The sequence below is a fragment of the Rana temporaria genome, chromosome 10 (assembly GCF_905171775.1).
Source record: "Rana temporaria chromosome 10, aRanTem1.1, whole genome shotgun sequence".
NCBI classification, from domain to species: domain Eukaryota; kingdom Metazoa; phylum Chordata; class Amphibia; order Anura; family Ranidae; genus Rana; species Rana temporaria.
In genome coordinates, this window is record NC_053498.1 from 59,639,729 (window position 1) to 59,660,011 (window position 20,283).

General features: G+C 44.2%; 1 protein-coding gene across 4 annotated transcripts in view; it reads left to right on the top strand.

Moving 5' to 3' along the window:
- The window catches only part of BUD13 (BUD13 homolog), a 54,956-nt gene that overhangs the window by 9,147 nt on the left and 25,526 nt on the right, over window positions 1-20,283 (top strand). Inside the window, exons 4-8 of one of the 4 annotated variants that reach the window (XM_040325369.1) lie at window positions 54-99; window positions 8,574-9,389; window positions 9,429-9,829; window positions 14,837-15,018; window positions 19,472-19,571. In XM_040325369.1, the coding sequence (XP_040181303.1) occupies window positions 54-99; window positions 8,574-9,389; window positions 9,429-9,829; window positions 14,837-15,018; window positions 19,472-19,571 (1,545 nt within the window). Of the gene's footprint in view, window positions 1-53; window positions 100-8,573; window positions 9,830-14,836; window positions 15,019-19,471; window positions 19,572-20,283 lie in introns of all 4 variants that reach the window. The other 3 variants (XM_040325371.1, XM_040325370.1, XM_040325368.1) reach the window with 3 other exon arrangements.

Genomic DNA, 20,283 nt, shown 5'->3' on the forward strand with positions numbered 1-20,283 from the left:
GTTATGTTAGTAATGTTTAATAGTGGAGGAATAATATGTCTATCTTATTACAGATGACGAGGCTCCTGAAGCTGATGGATCACCTGCTTCAGAATCAAGGTAAATTGTGTGTTGCAGTGCTGTTATCATTGTCCTAATATGTTCAAAACTATTTAATAAAATTAATAAATTGACCTATACCAATAGTGTGCAGAATTTAAGATATTGCAGAGTGGTGGTCCTCAAGTGAGTCTGCAGTCTTCACTATTAAAAAAAGGAAATAAAATGTCACAGAATCGGGTTTTGCAGATTGCCCAGCAACTAGAAACATCAGAACTCCTGTGGAACACCGATGCGACCCCTCTATGACCACCATACGTAACCCCTGGCTTACCATACAAGCGTTTTCAGATGTGTTTTTTTTTTTTTTTTTTTATACCACTAACAAATGAATTGCAGATACCTTGGATTCCCTGCAAGTGCCTGCTTTAATCTTCAAATCAATTTTGATGTAAATGTGGAGTCCTCTGGGTACCAGACCCAGGCTGCACACAGGGTCTTGGCTTTTGGCCAAGTTGCCACTAAATCCCACACCATCCTTCCTGTACCCCTTATCATTTAGCTGTGAAATGCAAGTGCCAGACCCTTTCCTGCCCACTAAGGCTCTGCCGTTTGACAGTAAAAAAAGAGGGGGAACTTGGCACTAAAATGAGGTGGCTGTGTTTCTTCACCTGGCTATACAGTGCCTTGCAAAAGTATTCACCCCCTTGGCATTTTTCGTGTTTTGTTGCCCCACAACCTGGCATTAACATGGATTGTTTGAGGATTTGCATCATTTAATTTACAGAACATGCCCACAACTTTGAAGATTGTGTGTGTGTGTGTGTTTTTTTTATTTATTTTTTTTTTTTTTGTGAAGCAAGCAACAAATAGGACAAAATAACAGAAATAGTCAATGTGCATAACTATTCACACCCCTAAAGTCAATACTTTGTAGAGCCACCTTTTGCAGCTATCACAGCTCCAAGTCAATTCGGATAAGTCTCTGACAGGGGTCTCAAAGTGGCGGCCCTCCAGCTGTTGCAGAACTACAAGTCCCACGAGGCACTGCGAGGCTGACAGTTACAAGCACGACTCCCACAGGCAGAGGCACGATGGGACTTGTAGTTTCGCAACAGCTGGAGGGCCACCAGTTTGAGACCTCTGCTCTATGAGCTTGTCGCATCTTACCACTGGAATTTTTGCCCATTCCTCCTTGCAAAACTGCTCCAGCTCCTTCAAGTTGGATAGTTTGTGCTTATGAACAGCAATCTTTAAGTCTGACCACAGATTTTCTGTTGGATTGAGGTCTGGGCATTGACTAGGCCATTCCAACACATTTATATGTTTCCCCTTAAACCACTCAAGTGTTGCTTTAGCAGTTTGTTTGGTGTCATTGTCCTGCTGGAAGGTGAACCTCCGTCCTAGCCACAAATCATACAGAGTTGTACAGGTTTTCGTCAAGAATATCCCTGTATTTAGCACCATCCATCTTCCACTCAACTCTGACCAGTGTTTCTCAGTCCCAACTGCTGAAAAACATCCCCACATCACGATGCTGCCACCACCATGTTTCACTGTGGGGATGAGTTCTTTGGGTGATGTGATGGGTTTGCGCCAGGCATAGCGTTTTCTTTGGCCAAAAAGGTAATTTTAGTCTCATCAGACAGAGCACCTTCCCCCATATATTTTGGGAGTCTCCCACATGCCTTTTCGCAAACTCAAAACGTGCCATTTTGTTTTTTGTTGAAAGTAATGGCTTTCTTCTGGCCACTCTGCCATAAAGACCAACTCTGTGGAGCGTACAGCTTATTGTAGTCCTATGTACAGATACTCCAGTCTCTGCTGTGGAACTCTGCAGCTCCTCCAGGTTTACAGTAGGTCTCTGTGCTGCCTCTGATTAATGCCCTCCTTGTCTGGTCTGCGAGTTTTGGTGTGCGCCGTCTCTTGGCCGGTTTGCTGTTGTGCCATGTTCTTTCCATTTGGTTATGATAGATTTGATGGTGCTCCTAGGGATCATCAAAGATTTGGATATTTTTTTATAACCTAACCCTGACTTGTGCTTCTCAACAACATTGTCCCTTACTTGTTTGGAGAGTTCCTTGGTCTTCATGGCAGTGTTTGGTTAGTGGTGCCTCTTGCTTAGGTGTTTCAGCCTCTGGGGCCTTTCAAAAAGGTGTGTATATGTAATGACAGATCATGTGACACTTAGATTGCACACAGGTGGACATGATTTCACTAATTATGTGACTTCTGAAGGTAATTGGTTGCACCAAAACTTTTTATGGGCTTCATAACAAAGGGGGTGAATACATACGCACATGCCAATTATCAGTTTTTTATTTGTGAAAATCATTTTTATGTTTTTATATATTTAAAAAAAAAAAAAAAACACAGGTGATCAAATGCTACCAAAAGTAGGGGCGAAACAACAATTCAATCGATTATGAAATCGATTACCATTTTCATAATCGATTAATCAGCCAGTAACATAATGGGTTAAAAAAAACGAATATTTGTTCTTTATAGTACAAAAAGAGAAAATAATCGCTACTGTAAATATTAGTTTGACTGTAAAAAAAATGAACCCCTTACAGTAGCGATTATTTGCTCTTTTTGTACTATAAAGGGCTAATTTGTTTTTTTAACCCCATTATGTTACTAAACGTTTTAGGCCTGGTTCACACCAGTTCATTTACCTTGGTTTCCTATGGGAAGCTGCTGCCTATTTGGAAAGGGTCAAGGACTTTTTTCAATGCAAAACTGATTTTTTTTGGTTCAATATACTTCAATGGAGAAGCTGCAGAAAAGCATGTAATGTGTTTTTGCAGCAAAAATCTTTGTACATTCACTGAATGAAAGAATGTTGTTTGAAATTTGCTTGCTTGCTTTTAACATTCAGTTTTAAAGTGAATGTCATTTCTGAATGAAAATCGCATACACTGTCTGAAAAGTTTTCTAATGATATCTGATATTTACCAGATTCACCCTCTAATACAGTGGTTCTCAACCTTTCTAGTGCCGTGGCCCCTTGATAAAATTTCCCAAGTTGTGGGGACCCCTAACAGTAAAATTATTTTCCTAGCGTGGTTTGTCGGCACCCAAGGCAAGACAAGTAATTTGCGCCCCTAACTCACGGACGTTTATGGCTCCCTTCCACTCGTACAGTATTAAAACCCCTTATGGTACGATTTAGGATTCCACTCTTTGTTCTCCTTCTTCAAACAAGAAATTAAAATCTCTCTAGCCTAATTTCTTGTTTGTTTTCCCCTGTCCCTCTCTAGCTGTCTTTCTTGTTCTTTCTCTTATTCATTTTCTTTGTTCCTCTCCCTTCCATGTATTATCTATCTTTAATCCTTCTCTTACTCCCTGGTGGGGGGATTGGGATCAGTGGCAGTGCTGGTGGGGGGATTGGGATCAGTGGCAGTGCTGGTGGGGGATTGGGATCAGTGGCAGTGCTGGTGGGGGGATTGGGATCAGTGGCAGTGCTGGTGGGGGGATTGGGATCAGTGGCAGTGCTGGCGGGGGGATTGGGATCAGTGGCAGTGCTGGCGGGGGGATTGGGATCAGTGGCAGTGCTGGCGGAGAGTTTGGATCAGTGGCAGTGCTGGCGGAGAGTTTGGATCAGTGGCAGTGCTGGCGGAGAGTTTGGATCAGTGGCAGTGCTGGCGGAGAGTTTGGATCAGTGGCAGTGCTGGCGGAGAGTTGGGATCAGCCAACTTAGGTGCTCTTGATCAAGGTCATCTGCTTATGAGAACTGTAGTGGGGACTTTTAAAGGCAACTCTAATCACAGGCAGTGTTACTCGCTGTGTCTCCGACTTTGTGGTTTCTTGCAGCAGTGACACCTATGCCAAAATCGGGAGATGGGGTCTCCTCCGGCCCCTCCCACTTCACGTTCCTCACCAGTCAGCTGACCTCTAGTCCCTGTCCCCCAGCCATGCCGTAAACTGAATGGACAGCTGAGAAGAGGCTGAGTGTGCAGCCACAGGCTTCATGAACAGCCCAGGTTTTGGTGACCCCTGGCAAATCCTCATTTGACCCCCAAGGGGGTCCCGACCCCCAGGTTGAGAACCACTGCTCTAATAATATATACAGTATATTTAATCTGTCAGTTATTCTCAGTGGATTAGAGATTTTGCTCCCTAATCATATAGTTGGTTATTTAGATTTACCACAGATTTTTAAGAATAAATAGCTTTTTAGTTTTTTTAAACTTTAGATATTAACTAAATTATACACCCCAGTTCTTTGAAAATAATAGTTAGTTGCAGCCCTAACCGAAAGAAAAGCTCCTATTTGTGGGGAAAAAAAACACCTCAATTTTATTTGGGTACAGCATCGCACAACCGCGCAATTGTCAGTTAAAGTAACGCGGTGCCGTATCGCAAAAAAATGGCCTGGTCATCTGAGGCTATTGACTTCACTGGGTATATGTAAGCCTTTAAACCACTTGACCACTGGGCACTTCCTTACCAGACCAATTTCCAGCTTTCGGTGCTCTCACACTTTGAATGACAATTACTCAGTAATGCAACACTGTACCCATGACATTTTTGTAATTTTTCCCACATATTGCTTTCTTTTGGTGGAATTTAATCACAGCTGAAAATTCTGTTAAAAAAAATATATTTTTCTGTTAACATTTAGCAACATTTTCTTCATAAATTTTGGCCAACATTTATACTGCTACATATCTATGGTAAAAATAATCAAAATTGTTGTATATTATTTGGTCAGTGAGAAAGTTAGTCCACGAGCTATGGTGCCAATCTGTGAAAATTGATTACACCTGAAGTACTGACAGCCTCATTTCTTGAGACCCTTACATGCCAGGAAAGTACATATACCCCCAAATGACCCCTTTTTGGAAAGTAGACATTCCAAGGTATTTAGAAAAAGGCACGTTGAAGTTTTTGAAGTTGTAATTTTTTCCCACAATTCTTTGCAAAATCAAGTAATTTCTTCTTTTTTTTTTTTCTTCACAAAATTGCCATTATCAGGTTATGTCTCACACAGCAAATGCATACCACAAATTACACCCCAAAATACATTCTGCTACTCCTCCCAAGTATGGGGATACCACATGTGAGACTTTTACACAGCCTGGCCACATAGAGGCCCAGCAGGCGTTCTAGGGGCATAAATTTCAAGTCTAATTTGACTATCTAATTACACTTTGAGGCGCTGATATGGCATGGATGAGCCATGGATGTGGATGGCTGGATGGCTGAGTGTTGCAGAGGATGGCTGAGTGTTGCAGAGGATGGCTGAGTGTTGCAGAGGATGGCTGAGTGTTGCAGAGGATGGCTGAGTGTTGCAGAGGATGGCTGAGTGTTGCAGAGGATGGCTGAGTGTTGCAGAGGATGGCTGAGTGTTGCAGAGGATGGCTGAGTGTTGCAGAGGATGGCTGAGTGTTGCAGAGGATGGCTGAGTGTTGCAGAGGATGGCTGAGTGTTGCAGAGGATGGCTGAGTGTTGCAGAGGATGGCTGAGTGTTGCAGAGGATGGCTGAGTGTTGCAGAGGATGGCTGAGTGTTGCAGAGGATGGCTGAGTGTTGCAGAGGATGGCTGAGTGTTGCAGAGGATGGCTGAGTGTTGCAGAGGATGGCTGAGTGTTGCAGAGGATGGCTGAGTGTTGCAGAGGATGGCTGAGTGTTGCAGAGGATGGCTGAGTGTTGCAGAGGATGGCTGAGTGTTGCAGAGGATGGCTGAGTGTTGCAGAGGATGGCTGAGTGTTGCAGAGGATGGCTGAGTGTTGCAGAGGATGGCTGAGTGTTGCAGAGGATGGCTGAGTGTTGCAGAGGATGGCTGAGTGTTGCAGAGGATGGCTGAGTGTTGCAGAGGATGGCTGAGTGTTGCAGAGGATGGCTGAGTGTTGCAGAGGATGGCTGAGTGTTGCAGAGGATGGCTGAGTGTTGCAGAGGATGGCTGAGTGTTGCAGAGGATGGCTGAGTGTTGCAGAGGATGGCTGAGTGTTGCAGAGGATGGCTGAGTGTTGCAGAGGATGGCTGAGCGTTGCAGAGGATGGCTGGACGGCTGAGCGTTGCAGAGGATGGCTGGACGGCTGAGCGTTGCAGAGGATGGCTGGACGAGTTGGGGCCCTTTCACACGGGCGGATCAGTAATGATCCGCTCCGGGTGTCAGCGGATGGTCATCCTCTGACACCCGTAATCACATAGGGACCAATGTATGTCCCGTTTTCATCCGCAACGGATAGATGAAAATGCGGACATACGGTCCGCATGTGTGAAAGGGCCCTAATGCAGAGTATGGATGGACTCATCATGGACGGATTAGTATTGCAGAGTATGGAAGGAGGAGTATGGGTGTGGCTGGATGGTGCACTGAGCAGCGATGTGGGCACTACAGATCCAGCCCACAGCACTGCTGCAAACGATCTCTCACCCTCTCCTCTCACTCGGTACAGAGAGGGGAGAGGAACCGGACGTTATGCTGGTTTGTTGTTGTGATCGCTCTGTCAATTGACAGTGATCACGTGGTAAACGGCCGCTATCAGTGGCCATTTACCGTGATTACGGATATTTCCGGGTGCGCTCCCCAGGGTGTTTACACACACAGATCCATGTCTCTGCTGAGTGACAGGCAATCGCGGGTGCCCAGCAGACATCGCGGCCGCAATTTTTTTTTATTGCTATTATAAAATTTTGCAAAAAAGTAACTTTTTTCTTAAATTTAGCCCAAAATGTATACTGCTACATATGATTGGTAAAATTAGCCCAAATTAGTATATATTAAGTCTGTGAAAGTTGGTCTACAAGCTATGCTATGTATCATTGAAACTTGATCAATCCTTATGTACTGACTGCCTACCTCATTTGTTGAGGCCCTGAAATGTCAGGACAGTACAAATACCCTCCAAATTACCTTTTTTTGGAAAGTAGACCATCCAAGGTATTTAGTAAGTGGCATGTTGAGTTTTTTGAAGTTGTAATTTTTTCCCCCCACAATTCTTTAGAGAATTAAGAAAAAAAAAAAAAAAAAAAAAAAAAAAAAATATATATATATATATATATATAATTTTTTTTGTTTGTTTTACACACAATTGTCATATTAACACGTTATTTCTCACATACGTCATAAGCATACATGCAATTACACCCCAAAACAAATTCCATGCTTTGGTCTGGTACATAAATATCTGCAAATCGCGGGTGTACGGTGGGCGGGTGGGTGTAGGGATGTGCACCATTGGCAGACCTCTTCTTCACGCAGTGGAGAGCGGACCTCTCCTCATGTCTCCCTCAGCGGAGGAGAGCAGACCTCTCCTGCACCTGTCCCCTCAGCGGTGCCGCCAATGTAATGGCGATGCCGAAGGAACCGGAAATCGGCTTCAAAATGAAGCTTGGAGCGCAAGTGGAATGCAAATAGATCCCCAGGCCTGGGGATCACATTGCAAGCCACCTGCTCTATCAATAAATGTACAGGGCATTACTGTGCTTTCCAGAAAGGAATCTACCCTCGCGTTTGGTAAACTGAATTTTCAAGCCCTGGATTAATACGTCGTTGGTCTACGTGTTTTGTGGGAAGCCCTGCTTCCTCGGGACCACAGGTGTATTGTAAATTATTCTATGTACACACAGCTATGACTCTCAATCTGAAGGATATATGTGTAAAAATATGATCATAAAAGCAAGGAAAAATCTTTCTCAAAGTTGCACCTACCAGCCCACGAGAACAAACCGCATCAAATGAGACAGAAGGGGGACCCAGTATGGTATAAATGGCATGGACATCAAAGCTATCTATTGTCTAGGGATCAGATAGGTCTATGCCCCACTGTAAGATTGTAACTGTTTTATTGTACTACATAATACAACTTGCTATTTTTATAGTAAATGGTTTGGAAGTGGTTCTCAAAGGAATATATAAAGCCTTTCCCTTCTTTTTCTCCCGTTTTTGATCATTTGTATATATTGGAATGATGCCGATGGGAACCAGATAGAGTAATTGCATATGGCACGTCACCTCAGGCCTACAATTTAGAAATATCTGAGTAGTGGAAAAAATGCCCCTTTAGACAATTGTCACCAGAACATAAATACCCGTAGACAAATCCATCTAGCACCAGACACTTCATGCATAAATACCATACAGGGTTTCTAATCCCTAAACACACTATCCGACACTTAAAAGAAATTGGGCTTTAGATACTTTTTAATTTTTAACAGGCACATATGAAGCTTAAGAATCCTTAGAAATGGGTAAATCAAGCACACAGTTATAGAGTGGAAAGCTATGTACAATGAGCAAATGGATGAACGAGTGAACAGGGGTGTGTTCACTGTCTTGAAGGAGTCCCTAAAGCAGACTGTCCAAATGGTACACTGGTTGACTGCTGCAGAAGAGAAGTTTTTCAATGGTAGAAGATGGGAACACACCATTTACACTTTTGTATGAATAAAAATACCAGATCATGAAAAGAGAACAGATTGTATTATACTATGAAATGAAAAAGTGCTGTAAGAATGACTCTTGTTGATGCTGACATTTTTGTTATTAAAATTTTTTTTTTTTTATCTTTCTGCTGCATAAAGGGCAAATCTAGAAGAATCACTCAAAATGACTGATTATGATTCAGTCTCACCAGATGCCTCAGCAGCTCTCAAAGTCCGACATGATTCACCAGACCCTTCCTCGCCTCAGAGAAGCAGACATGACTCTCCGGACTCTTCCCCAACACAAAAAGGGAGGCATGATTCTCCTGACTCCTCCTCACCACGGAAAGGGAGGCATGATTCGCCGGACTTCTCTCCATCACAGAAAGACAGACAGGACTCTCCAGATTCCTTTCTACCAAGGAAAGGGATGCATGCCTCTCCAGACTCCTCCGCACCACGGAAAGGAAGGAGTGGCTCTAATGACCTCTCCCCACCAAGAAAGGGAAGACCTGGCTCTCCAGACCTCTCTCCACCACGGAAAGCAAAGAGTGGCTCTAATCTCTCCCCACCACGGAAAGGAAGGCGTGGCTCTCCGGACCTGTCCCCACCACGGAAAGGAAGGCGTGGTTCTCCGGACCTGTCCCCACCACGGAAAGGAAGGCGTGGCTCTCCGGACCTGTCCCCACCGCGGAAAGGAAGGCGTGGTTCTCCGGACCTGTCCCCACCGCGGAAAGGAAGGCGTGGCTCTCCGGACCTGTCCCCACCGCGGAAAGGAAGGCGTGGCTCTCCGGACCTGTCCCCACCGCGGAAAGGAAGGCGTGGCTCTCCGGACCTGTCCCCACCACGGAAAGGAAGGCGTGGCTCTCCGGACCTGTCCCCACCACGGAAAGGAAGGCGTGGCTCTCCGGACCTGTCCCCACCACGGAAAGGAAGGCGTGGCTCTCCGGACCTGTCCCCACCGCGGAAAGGAAGGCGTGGCTCTCCGGACCTGTCCCCACCGCGGAAAGGCAGGCGTTCTCCACCTAAAAAACACCAACAAGATGGCAGAAGATGTTCCCCTTCTAGAGTGTTGAGAAAGGATTATCCGATGAATTCCTCTCTAAGGCGCGATAGATATTGCTCCCCAGATTCTTCTGCTAAGCGTTGGGGAAAAAATGAAGTCAATTCTGACTCGTATCCTTCTAGTAAGAAAAAGCATTCTCAAAGTCCATCCTCTACCAAAAATAGACAAGACTCCTGGCTTGAGAAAAACAGAATGCACTCCTCTGATTCTTCTCCAAAGAAAGGAGCAGATAGAAGCCTGCCATCTGGTCGTTCATCCCCTCATTCCTCCATGCGTCATGATTCTGATTCTGACCTTTCCCCTCCCAGAAGGATGGAGAAAAGACCCACACAAGACAGACAGAGAAAAGGTGCGGGTGCTTATATCTTTCATTTCAGTGGTTTTAATAGTGTTATACTACATGCAAGGAATACTAACACTTATGCCTTTAGAAAGCCGCTTCTGGAAAAGTTTCTCTGGATATGCAGATAGTCCATCCCTTGACAACTGGTTTCATGATCTTGTTGAAATGTATTTAAAGTGGTTCTAAAGTGATTTTTTTTAAGGCATTTTATGTTAAGGCATTCCCTGCATTAAGGTAAAAATTGTTCCACTTGTGACAAATCCCCCCCTCCCCCAGACTCTGAAAGCATCGGGAGCCATAGCCTGCTGATGCTGTCGGTCATATCCTGTGAGGAGGGAGCAGGGGGCGTGGCCGAGCTCCGCTATGTGTGTCTATAGTTGCACACAACGCTTCTTGGGAGTGCGCCCACCCAAGTGCCCCCTTCAGAACATGGCTTGCTGCAGGAGGAGACAGCACTGGTAGGGGATTCAAAAAAGAGGTAAGACACGGCTTTTCAATATTCCTGCAGAGTAGGCAAGTATATAAGCTCTTTTTAATATTTAAAAAAATAGGGTTTAATATCACTTTAACCAGTTGAGGACTTAAAGCGGTATTAACCTCTTGACCACCGCCCCATGTCAAAAAGACGTCCTGTTTTTAAAGTTGAATATCTCGATAACGGCAGCAGCTGCTGCCACAACCGAGATATTCATCTTTTCAGGGGGCGGTGGTGTACACGATAACGGCGGTCTCCGCGGCGGATTCGCCGCGAGATCGCTGTTATCGGTGGCGGGAGAGGGGGCCCCCCCTCCCGCCGCTCTCCCGCGCCCTCCGCCGCTTACCGGAGCCGTCGGTAGCGGCGGAGGGGATCGGATGTGTCCGGCAGCTGAGCGGGGACGGGACTGAAGGAGAAATCTCCTTCACCCGTCCTCATAGCTCTGCTGGGCGGAAGTGACGTCAAAACGTCAGTCCCGCCCAGCCTCTTAAAGAAACATTTTTTTTTTTTGTCATTTGAAAAAATTACTTTTTTTTTTTTGCATTTAAGTCTTATTATGAGATCTGAGGTCTTTTTGACCCCAGATCTCATATTTAAGAGGACCTGTCATGCTTTTTTCTATTACAAGGGATGTTTACAAGTGATCAATTTATTTATTTATTTATTTTTTTTTCAGTGTAAAAAATTATAAAACTAAATAAGAAAACCAAAAAAAAATTTTTTAAATCGCCCCGTCCCGACGAGCTCGCGCGCAGAAGCAAACGCATACGCGAGTAGCGCCCGCATATGAAAACGGTATTCAAACCACACAAGTGAGGTATCGCCGCGATCGTTAGAGTGAGAGCAATAATTCTAGCCCTAGACCTACTCTGCAACTCAAAAAATGCAACCTGTAGAATTTTTTTAAACGTCGCCTATCGAGATTTTTAAGGGTAAAAGTTTGACGCCATGCCACGAGCGGGCGCAATTTTTAAGCGTGACATGTTGGGTATCATTTTACTCGGCGTAACATTATCTTTCACAATATATATTGTTGGCTTATTTTTTAATTCAAAAAAGTGATTTTTATCCAAAAAAAGTGCGCTTGTAAGACCGCTGCGCAAATACGGTGTGACAAAAAGTATTGCAATGACTGCCATTTTATTCCCTAGGATGTCTGCTAAAAAAAAATATATAATGTTTGGGGGTTCTGATTAATTTTCTAGCAAAAAAATTGTGATTTTCACATGAAGGAGAGAAGTGCCAGAATTAACCTGGTGGGCAAGTGGTTAAACCAAGACCCAATAATGTAAAATATTGCAGCTTATCAATCATTAGATGTGGTGTCTGCATTCGTTTTTGGGTGTTTTCTTTCGCCCCCCCCCATCTTTGTTTTCACCTGGTGATCTAACCAGTGATCGATACAAAAATAAATAAATGCTCCGGCGCTCAAAAGATTGCCGTGGGGTAAATGGGAATGGCGATCTTCACAAATCATGCCACGTATCAGCTGTGCTGCTACTCTCAACAGGTCAGGAGGAACCCAGAACAAACTCTAAAAGAAAACAAGGACAGAGGATGCAGCAGCCTTGCGCATTACCTTTTTATAACACTGAAATTTATTTGAAGGTAAAATTGCATACTCACAAACGAGTGGTAAAATCAAGCAGATAATTATGTTCATGTGCATCATCCAGCAAGATCTGCTGGGCAGTAAACTTGGGTGGGATGAAAATCCAAAGAAAGTTGATGCATTTCGAGGGGCATCCACCTCTTCTTCAGAGCCAAGTTTGGAATGCGGGTAGACATAACATTGACACCCCCTGCGGTTCATGTGACTGCTGTGAAACCCACAGGATTCGCTGCGTTTCTTGCACTGCGTATGTTCAAACCAAGCCTAAAAAAACTGTTTTCTGGTGATATTAGCGTGCCTCCACTCTGGTTAAAGGAGGACAGGGACACCTTTGGACAGCAGCATTGTCAGATTGGAGGGGCGTGTTAAATATACTAGCAGATTTAGATACACTAAAAAATGTATGCCAAACTCTAGCTCACACTGCAGTTACAGCACCAAGCTGATCATTGTAAGTACCCAACAGCGGTAAATGATTAGTCTCAACCCTCTACTAGAAACTACATCTGCAGGACAGTTTGATTAAGGGGCTATGCGAGTGTTACAGGGAAAATTAGAGGGACACCAGCGTTTGTGGAAGCTGCTCTCAGCTCACTATTGTATCACAACGCCGGACAGAGAGAGAGTCTGCTTCTAACTACTTTCTTTGCAGTGCTTTTTACCAGATTGTACCAAATCCTCTGACAGATCACATATAGAGCAGATCACAGGCTTCCTCTGCAAGACAGTGATAGTAGATGACAACCAGTGAAGAGCTCTCATAACTAAGGGTGCCACTCTGACATCAGGGCTGTTCAAGAATTATATAACTAAGGTGTTGGCTTCCATCTAATGGGGGAGTGATCTGTGCTCAAGTGACATTTATAACCCTTCCTCTATGCTCACTATACACTATTCTGTTTATACAGTGGTTCTCAACTCCTGTCCTCAGGACCCACTAACAGGCCATGTTTTAAGTATTACCTTGGGGAGATGCAGACTAGAATACTGCAGTCGCTGAGCAGCAAATTTTATCACCTGTGATGTATTTCAGTTATCTTGCAAACCTGGCCTGTTAGTGGGTCCTGAGGACAGGAGTTGAGAACCATTGTGTTAGTATGTAAAGCAGGGCTGAGCACAGAGTACATCTAAGGAAGGGATATTTTTATGTTGCCTGTCAATGCTGTTGTCAAATGTTAGTGCAGGATTTAGAGATAATGTAAACTGTGGGCAAATGAAGCGACAAGGATTGGTTAAAATGGCAGCGGCAGCACTGCATTTAAAAAGTGGTAGTAAAAGGAATTGTTTTCAATTTGGACCACACAAATTCTAGTTCATATTTTGCTTTCTTATTCACAATAAAGGGGAGTTCCAGGCTTTTTTATTGTTAAAATTCAGCAGCTACAAAAAGTGTAGCTGCTGGCTCTTAATAAACACACTCACCTGCTCAATGGTCCAGCGACGCGCCGGCCGGAGTTCCGCTTCTCTTCCACCCTCTCCAGCCGGCGTCTTCATTCTAAGTGTGGGCACCCAACCATGACGGCTTTCGGCTTCACGGCTGGGCACTCACTGCGCATTCTCAAGCAGTGCTGCGCACTGTGATTGGTCAGGCGATTGCCTCACAGGTCCCAGGCGATCGCCTACAGGGAGGGGCCACTGTAGGAGATATGACGTATCGCCTAAGCGGTCCCTGGGCGAAGGAGGAAGCCTGTCAGGAAGTCCCACTCTTGAAGCCCCCACTCCCCACCCCCGCCTTAATATCAAGTACTTTTAAGCTTGGTACACATGGATCGATGTTCGGCCGGTTCAGCAGAACTGGACGAATTTAGTTTGTTTTTGTGTGGCCTCTCTGTTCAACAGAAGCTGATCACTAGACTGGCTTCCATCAAATGGTTCTGCTGGAAAACCAGAATTTGATCAGCCGCTGCAAATGCACACATAAGGGGTGCCTGTGTGCAAAAATGGCAAGTGCACTATGCGTATTGAATGTCACCATGCACACCAGCATGAGAAAAATAATTCTAGGTCCATCATTCACTATTAAAGTGGATGTAAACCCTCCATATACCCAGTGAAGTGAAAAGTGATACACAGGGATTAAACAAATCTCCCTAGATAGATTTTACATGTATATCTGCTGTGTTCACATGTGTGTACTGTTAAAGTTGAAATTGTGTTAGATTTTCTCTTCCTGGTTAACAGAGTGTGATGTCTGGGCATACAGTCAAGATAGCTAACATTACTGATTGGAGGAAAGGCACACACCCCCTCTCCTCATAGGCAGAGACTCTCAGAGGTGTTTTGTAATAGTACCTACTCCCTGCTGATCTATTTTAGCAAACTCCCCAGACTGAAGATTCAGGCTGCTTTTGTCTAAAGGGTCCTAGAATTTGTCAGGAGTTATCGGGCTGATAACAGAGAAACCATTCAGGAGAGAGCTACAGGACTTGGCTCATTAAAGAGATAACAAAATACTGCAGATGTGTGTCCAGCTCAAATTTCATGAATCGGGTTTACGTCATCTTTAACTCTAAATTGATGAGCTGTAAAGTATTTTTGGGTATCATAAATTCTTGTTTCATGGCAGTTTTGAACGTCGCGTATTTTATCTCTTTCCATGTTTGCAACCTCTTTATATTTTACTAAAAATGTGGGTATTCATTTTAGTACACACAAACGCATTTACTTAGAATTTTTTACTGAAAATATAGATTTTATAAACAGTAGCTCAATTTATTGAAAAATTGCAACTACCACCTTTTTTATTCTGCAGGGTCTCTGATTTCATAAAATATGTAATTTTGGATATTTTTAGTAATCTTCAGACCTAAAATGTTCATTTGTATTTGTGCGGTCTGTAGTATTTGGTGGGAACTCCATGGCCTTAGTTCTCAGATTTATAACTTATTTTTTTTTTTTTTTTTGCACCTTACTAATTTTTTTACAGATCGACAAAGAAACTCTGACTCAGACTTGTCTCCCCCAAGGCATGCCCAGAAGAGGGGTTCCGATTCCAACCTGTCACCCCCTCGACGGGCAGATTGCAGAGACCCAGACAGTTTACCTCCACCTAGCAGAGCTGAGTCAGAAAAAGGTTCCTCGAGCTCACAGAGAAGTGGAGATTCCAAAGTAAGTGGTTTTGGCTACCCATAGACTTGAGATGTTCATAATATTCCCACCTGGATCTACCAGTTTTTGGGTGGTGGTCAGTAATTTGCATTTCCCACAATGAATGAAGCCCATTTCTCCAACATGAGGCCAGTGCTTGAGTGTGTTTTTTTTTTTAACATGCTCATTAGAAAGTTGCCATGGTTATGTGGTTAGCCTTTGTTTTTGTCAAAGAAGGAGGGGGCAGCTACTAACCACAGTAATCGTCTAGCTCACGTTTTTTTTGTTCATCCTTGGACAAGAGGATGTCCGTGGTTGGCGGAACACTGAACACAGTGTCTGCTGGGAAACTGTCCGAGGATGAGAGGAACCTCCTCGAACTGCCTACTTACTGCTCCTATTATTTGGGTATTTATGCTCTGTAATATCCTGGTTTAATCTCAGATTTGTTTTTCTCTTATGGCTAAGGTAACTAGATTCATGTCCTGGAACGTTAGGGGATTGGGGAGCCCAGTTAAGCGCTTAGCGGTGACACGTACGATCAAACGGCTCGGGGCAGACGTGGTCTGCCTGCAGGAGACTCACTTCTCCCCGACCTCTACACCACAGTTCGTAGCTAGACAGTTCTGTCACCAGTACCACGCCACCGGTTCAGTGTACTCGAGAGGGGTGAGCATCCTTATTAAGCGGGATACACAGTTTTCGCCTTTGGATGTTAAAACCGACCCGGAGGGCCGTTTTGTATTTATTTTGTGCTCCCTCTATGGGACTAAGTGTATATTAGCCGGTCTCTATATCCCCCCCCCGTACTCATCTAGCATACTTAAGGTGCTGGCTGATTATGTGGCCAAATATCCAGGGGTACCTGCAATGGTCCTGGGGGACTTTAACAATTACTTAGATTACACGAAGGATAAACTGGCCTCACGTCTTGCTGGGCTGGGGGGGGGGCCTACGGGCCCTACTCCCTTTGCCCGCCTTCTGATAGAAATGGGCCTTACTGACGTCTGGAGGGTGCGCAACCCGGAGGCAAAAGTATATTCATGCCAATCGGCATCGGTTGGAGGCTTGTCGAGAATTGATATGGTACTTGGTACTAACATGATGTTGCCCTTGGTCCTGTCCTCCCAATATCATCCCAGGCAAATTTCCGATCATTCCCCGATCACAGTAGACGTTAAATTAGGGGCTGTCAGGGGAAATTGTCTATGGAAACTTAATCCCTTTTGGCTGTCTCTCATACCGCACCCTGATCCAATCCCGGCATTGTTGAAGGAGTTTTTTATTCATAATATGGACTCTGCGGGACTGGGTACGGTGTGGGAGGCGGCCAAGGCATTTTTACGTGGCCAATTTATTAGGGTCATCTCCCAGATCAAAACTAAAACCAAAGAATGGGAAAAGTTCGTGTTAACTGAAGCCCAAAGGCTGGAAGCCGCCTATATAGAAAATCCTAATGATTCTACTAAGAGATCCTGGTTGGCTTCCCAGTCATTGTTAGAGCAGCTTTCCCTACAACTGGCAGAAAACAAAAGGTTCTTTTTACAGCAATCACACTTTGAAGAAGGAGAGAATACAGGACACATGCTGGCGATGCTGGCCAAGTCTCAGCAGCCCACCTCACATATATTGGCAATTCAGGACGCAAGGGGGAACACGTGTTACTCCACCCGATCTATCCTAGACACGTTTTCTAATTTTTTTCAGGATGTGTATACGTCTAAGGTACAGCCTACCCAGGGGGAGCTTTCTTCCTTTCTGGATAGGTATCCCATTCCTAAGTTGTCCCCATCCGACGCGGCGCTCTTGAACGCCCCGTTGACTGAGGATGAACTATTGGAAGCCTTGGCACATGCACAGAACGGCAAGGCACCGGGAGCGGATGGTCTGCCTGCTGAGGTTTTTAAGAGATATTCAGAACAGCTTCTACCAATGCTCCTGAAAGTCTATAACTGTGCCCTTGAAACTGGTGTGCTCCCCCCCTCTATGAGTGAGGCTATCATAGTAGTGATATTGAAACCTGGCAAGGATGCAATGTCACCGGATGCATATAGGCCGATTTCCTTATTAACGTTCGATATTAAATTACTTGCAAGGGTTCTCGCTAACAGATTGTCCAAGTGCATCCAACAGGTGGTGCACAGGGATCAATCCCAACCAGGTCTACTGCCCAGAATCTGCGCAGACTGTTTCTTAATTTGCAGGTGCCAGTTGACAATCCCGGAGATCGGGCCATTTTCTCGCTGGACGCAGCTAAAGCGTTTGATAGCGTTGAGTGGCCCTATCTCTGGGAGGTCCTGGAGAGATTTGGAGTGGGTAGTACATTTATTAAGTGGGTTCAACTATTGTATAGCGCCCCAATGGCCAGGATGCGGGTAAATGGCGAGCTTTCCGAACCATTTCGACTTTTTCGAGGCACGCGGCAGGGGTGCCCTCTTTCACCCCTGTTGTTTGCCTTGGCCCTAGAACCACTGGCCATACATATTAGAGCCACACGAGATATAGTAGGCTTTTGCAGAGGACCCAGGCAGGACATAGTCTCCTTATATGCGGATGACACCCTAATATATCTTGGGGACATGGGAGCCTCCCTGAGCAAGGTGATGTCCCTGATTGCCGCCTTCGGGCAGTTGTCAGGGTTTAGTATAAATTGGAATAAGTCGGTGCTTCTACCGCTTGACCCCCTGACACATCGGTTACCCGAGTGTGCTAGAGATATACAATTAGTGGAGGAATTCAAATATCTAGGCATCCAGGTTACGGCTGACCCGAACCAATATCTCCAGCTTAATTTGGCCCCACTCTTACGAAAGTTTCGGGCAAAGTGCTCAGCCTGGCTTAAGTTACCTCTTTCAGTTACAGGAAGGACTAACTTGGTCAAGATGATTTGGGCCCCGCAGCTACTTTACATATTTCATAACGCCCCGATATGGATCCCCCATATGTGGTTTGCTCAAATAGATGCCCAATTCAGGAGTCTGATATGGGGCAACAAGGTGGCTCGTATCGGTCTCTCCTCTTTACAGCTAGCCAAGGATCAGGGTGGTATGGCGGTTCCTCACGCTAGATACTACTTTGTGGCCTCGCAGCTTCAGCACCTCGGGGGCTGGGGTGGCGAGGACGCAGAAGATCCTATCCGCTTGTTGGTGACGCCTTGTGGCTCGGAGCTGACCGCGCTTTCCCATCTAGAGGCAGGACTTACGCACATTTCGAGCTCGTTGCCCACTGTTAAGCTATTGAATTCGGTATGGAAGTACACCAGGACGTTGCTACGCATAACAGGTATATGTTCATTTACACCAATATGGAACAACAAATACTTGACTGAACTCTTTAAACTTAAGGACTTTCGGTCTTGGGAGTTGGCAGGCATACGTTACATTCCACAACTATATAGAGGAGCAATTTTTAAATCATTTACAGATCTTAGAGAGGAATTTGCACTAAATAGATCCCAATTCTATCGTTATCTACAACTGAGGCATGAGGATGAGAGGACCTCCGTGATAGGTGGAACACAGTGTCAAATGCCTATCACGGAACGCCAGGTGGAAGCAGCAACTTTTAAAAAAAAAAAATGGACGCCTGTCAAGAATTCAGGTACACTAACTCAAGTATAAGCCGAGGGTTTTTTTTTCAGCCCTAAAAAAAGGCTGGAAAACTTGGCTTATACTCGAGGAAAATAAGGTGTATATATAAAATACAATTTATTAATCTCCTCACTAGCCACTAGATTAGGTACTCCTTGCTAGTACCGGACTGGACCCCCTTTGCCTTTAGAGCTGCGTTAATTCTTTATGGCATAGATTTAACAAGGTGTTGGAAACATTCTTCATACATTTTGATCCATATTGGCATGATAGAATCACGCAGTTGCTGCAGATTTGTTCGGCTGCACATCCATGATGCAAATCTCCCATTCCACCACACACCTAAGGTGCTCTTTTGTATTGAGATCTGGTGGAGGCCATTGGAGTACAGTGAACGTCAGGGGCAGCTGGTGCTCCATTGATTGGGGGGGGCGACAGACGGGCCTGATCACTAATTCGCACCCTACCATCCAATCTGGGTTCGTAAATCCCATGCCTCATGTGCACTTAGGCATAGTGCGTATTCCTGTTGTAATCCTTGTAGGATGGCCCGCCCACAAAAATATATGGCATTTGTTTGCCCTAAATTTTAACTTTAGTGTCCTTTTTTTTTTTTTTGTAGAAAATGTGTGCTTAATTAACTTATGCTAATGTGTGTCATAATTAATATATATATATATATATATATATATATATATATATATATATATATATATATATATATATATATATTTTTTTTTTTTTATTGTCCAGAGTGTAGTAAATGTTAAATGGTCAGTGAGAGGGTGGGGAGGGTTTAACTAAACTTCAGGCCTCAATTATTTTTTAAATGTGTGCAAAAAACATACAAACCAGCTCTGACAGCACATGTGTGAATGTTTCAGATGCTTTCTGGTGGAAGAGTTGGCCTCATCTCTGCTGAGATTTTGAGAGAAGAGAAGGAAGAGGAGAGGAGGACTCGGAAAGACAACAAAAATCTAGAAAGTGAGTGGAAAACTGCAGATTGATATGAGTTGCTGCTTGTTGAAAACCCAAACCCTTTTGCCTTTCCTTCTGTGGTTAGTGTGTGCCTGAGCAAAAAGGGGAAAAAAAAAAAAAACATACCCTAATAGGACAAGATACAAGCTGAGTATTAATAGACCACAAGTTATAGGCTGGAACCTTCAGGTTAATGGACATTGGCAAAACTGTGCTGGATATGCCCCCTGGGTGTACATCATACAGAGAGTCTAGGTGAATGGAGTAGAAAATTAAGGCTTACAATTGCAGGCATCTTATAATCTAACTATTTCAGTGCAATATTTTTTTATTGCATCAGGAAAATAATTTTATTAATCAGTACAGTACAAGACTCGGGTGGATATTCATCCACCCTGGGTTATAGGGTGCTGCCTTCAGGTGAAATCTTTCTTCACCAGTTTATCATTTTACTTCATGAAATCGAAAATACCTCATAGAGTGGGATTGTGTAGGCAACGTAAATTAAATTGATCAAAAATATATATGAAAAAATATATAAATTTATTACAAAAATACATACAGCATATACAAAAAATTGTTAAATATCTCGAGAATTACATAAATATACATAATACAAAACAGAACATAAATGATGCAAATACTGTCCGGCATACGGTACCATCACCATTTGGGAGGTAAGTTTGTAGCTGAAAAGCCGACGCGTTTCGAATGCTAC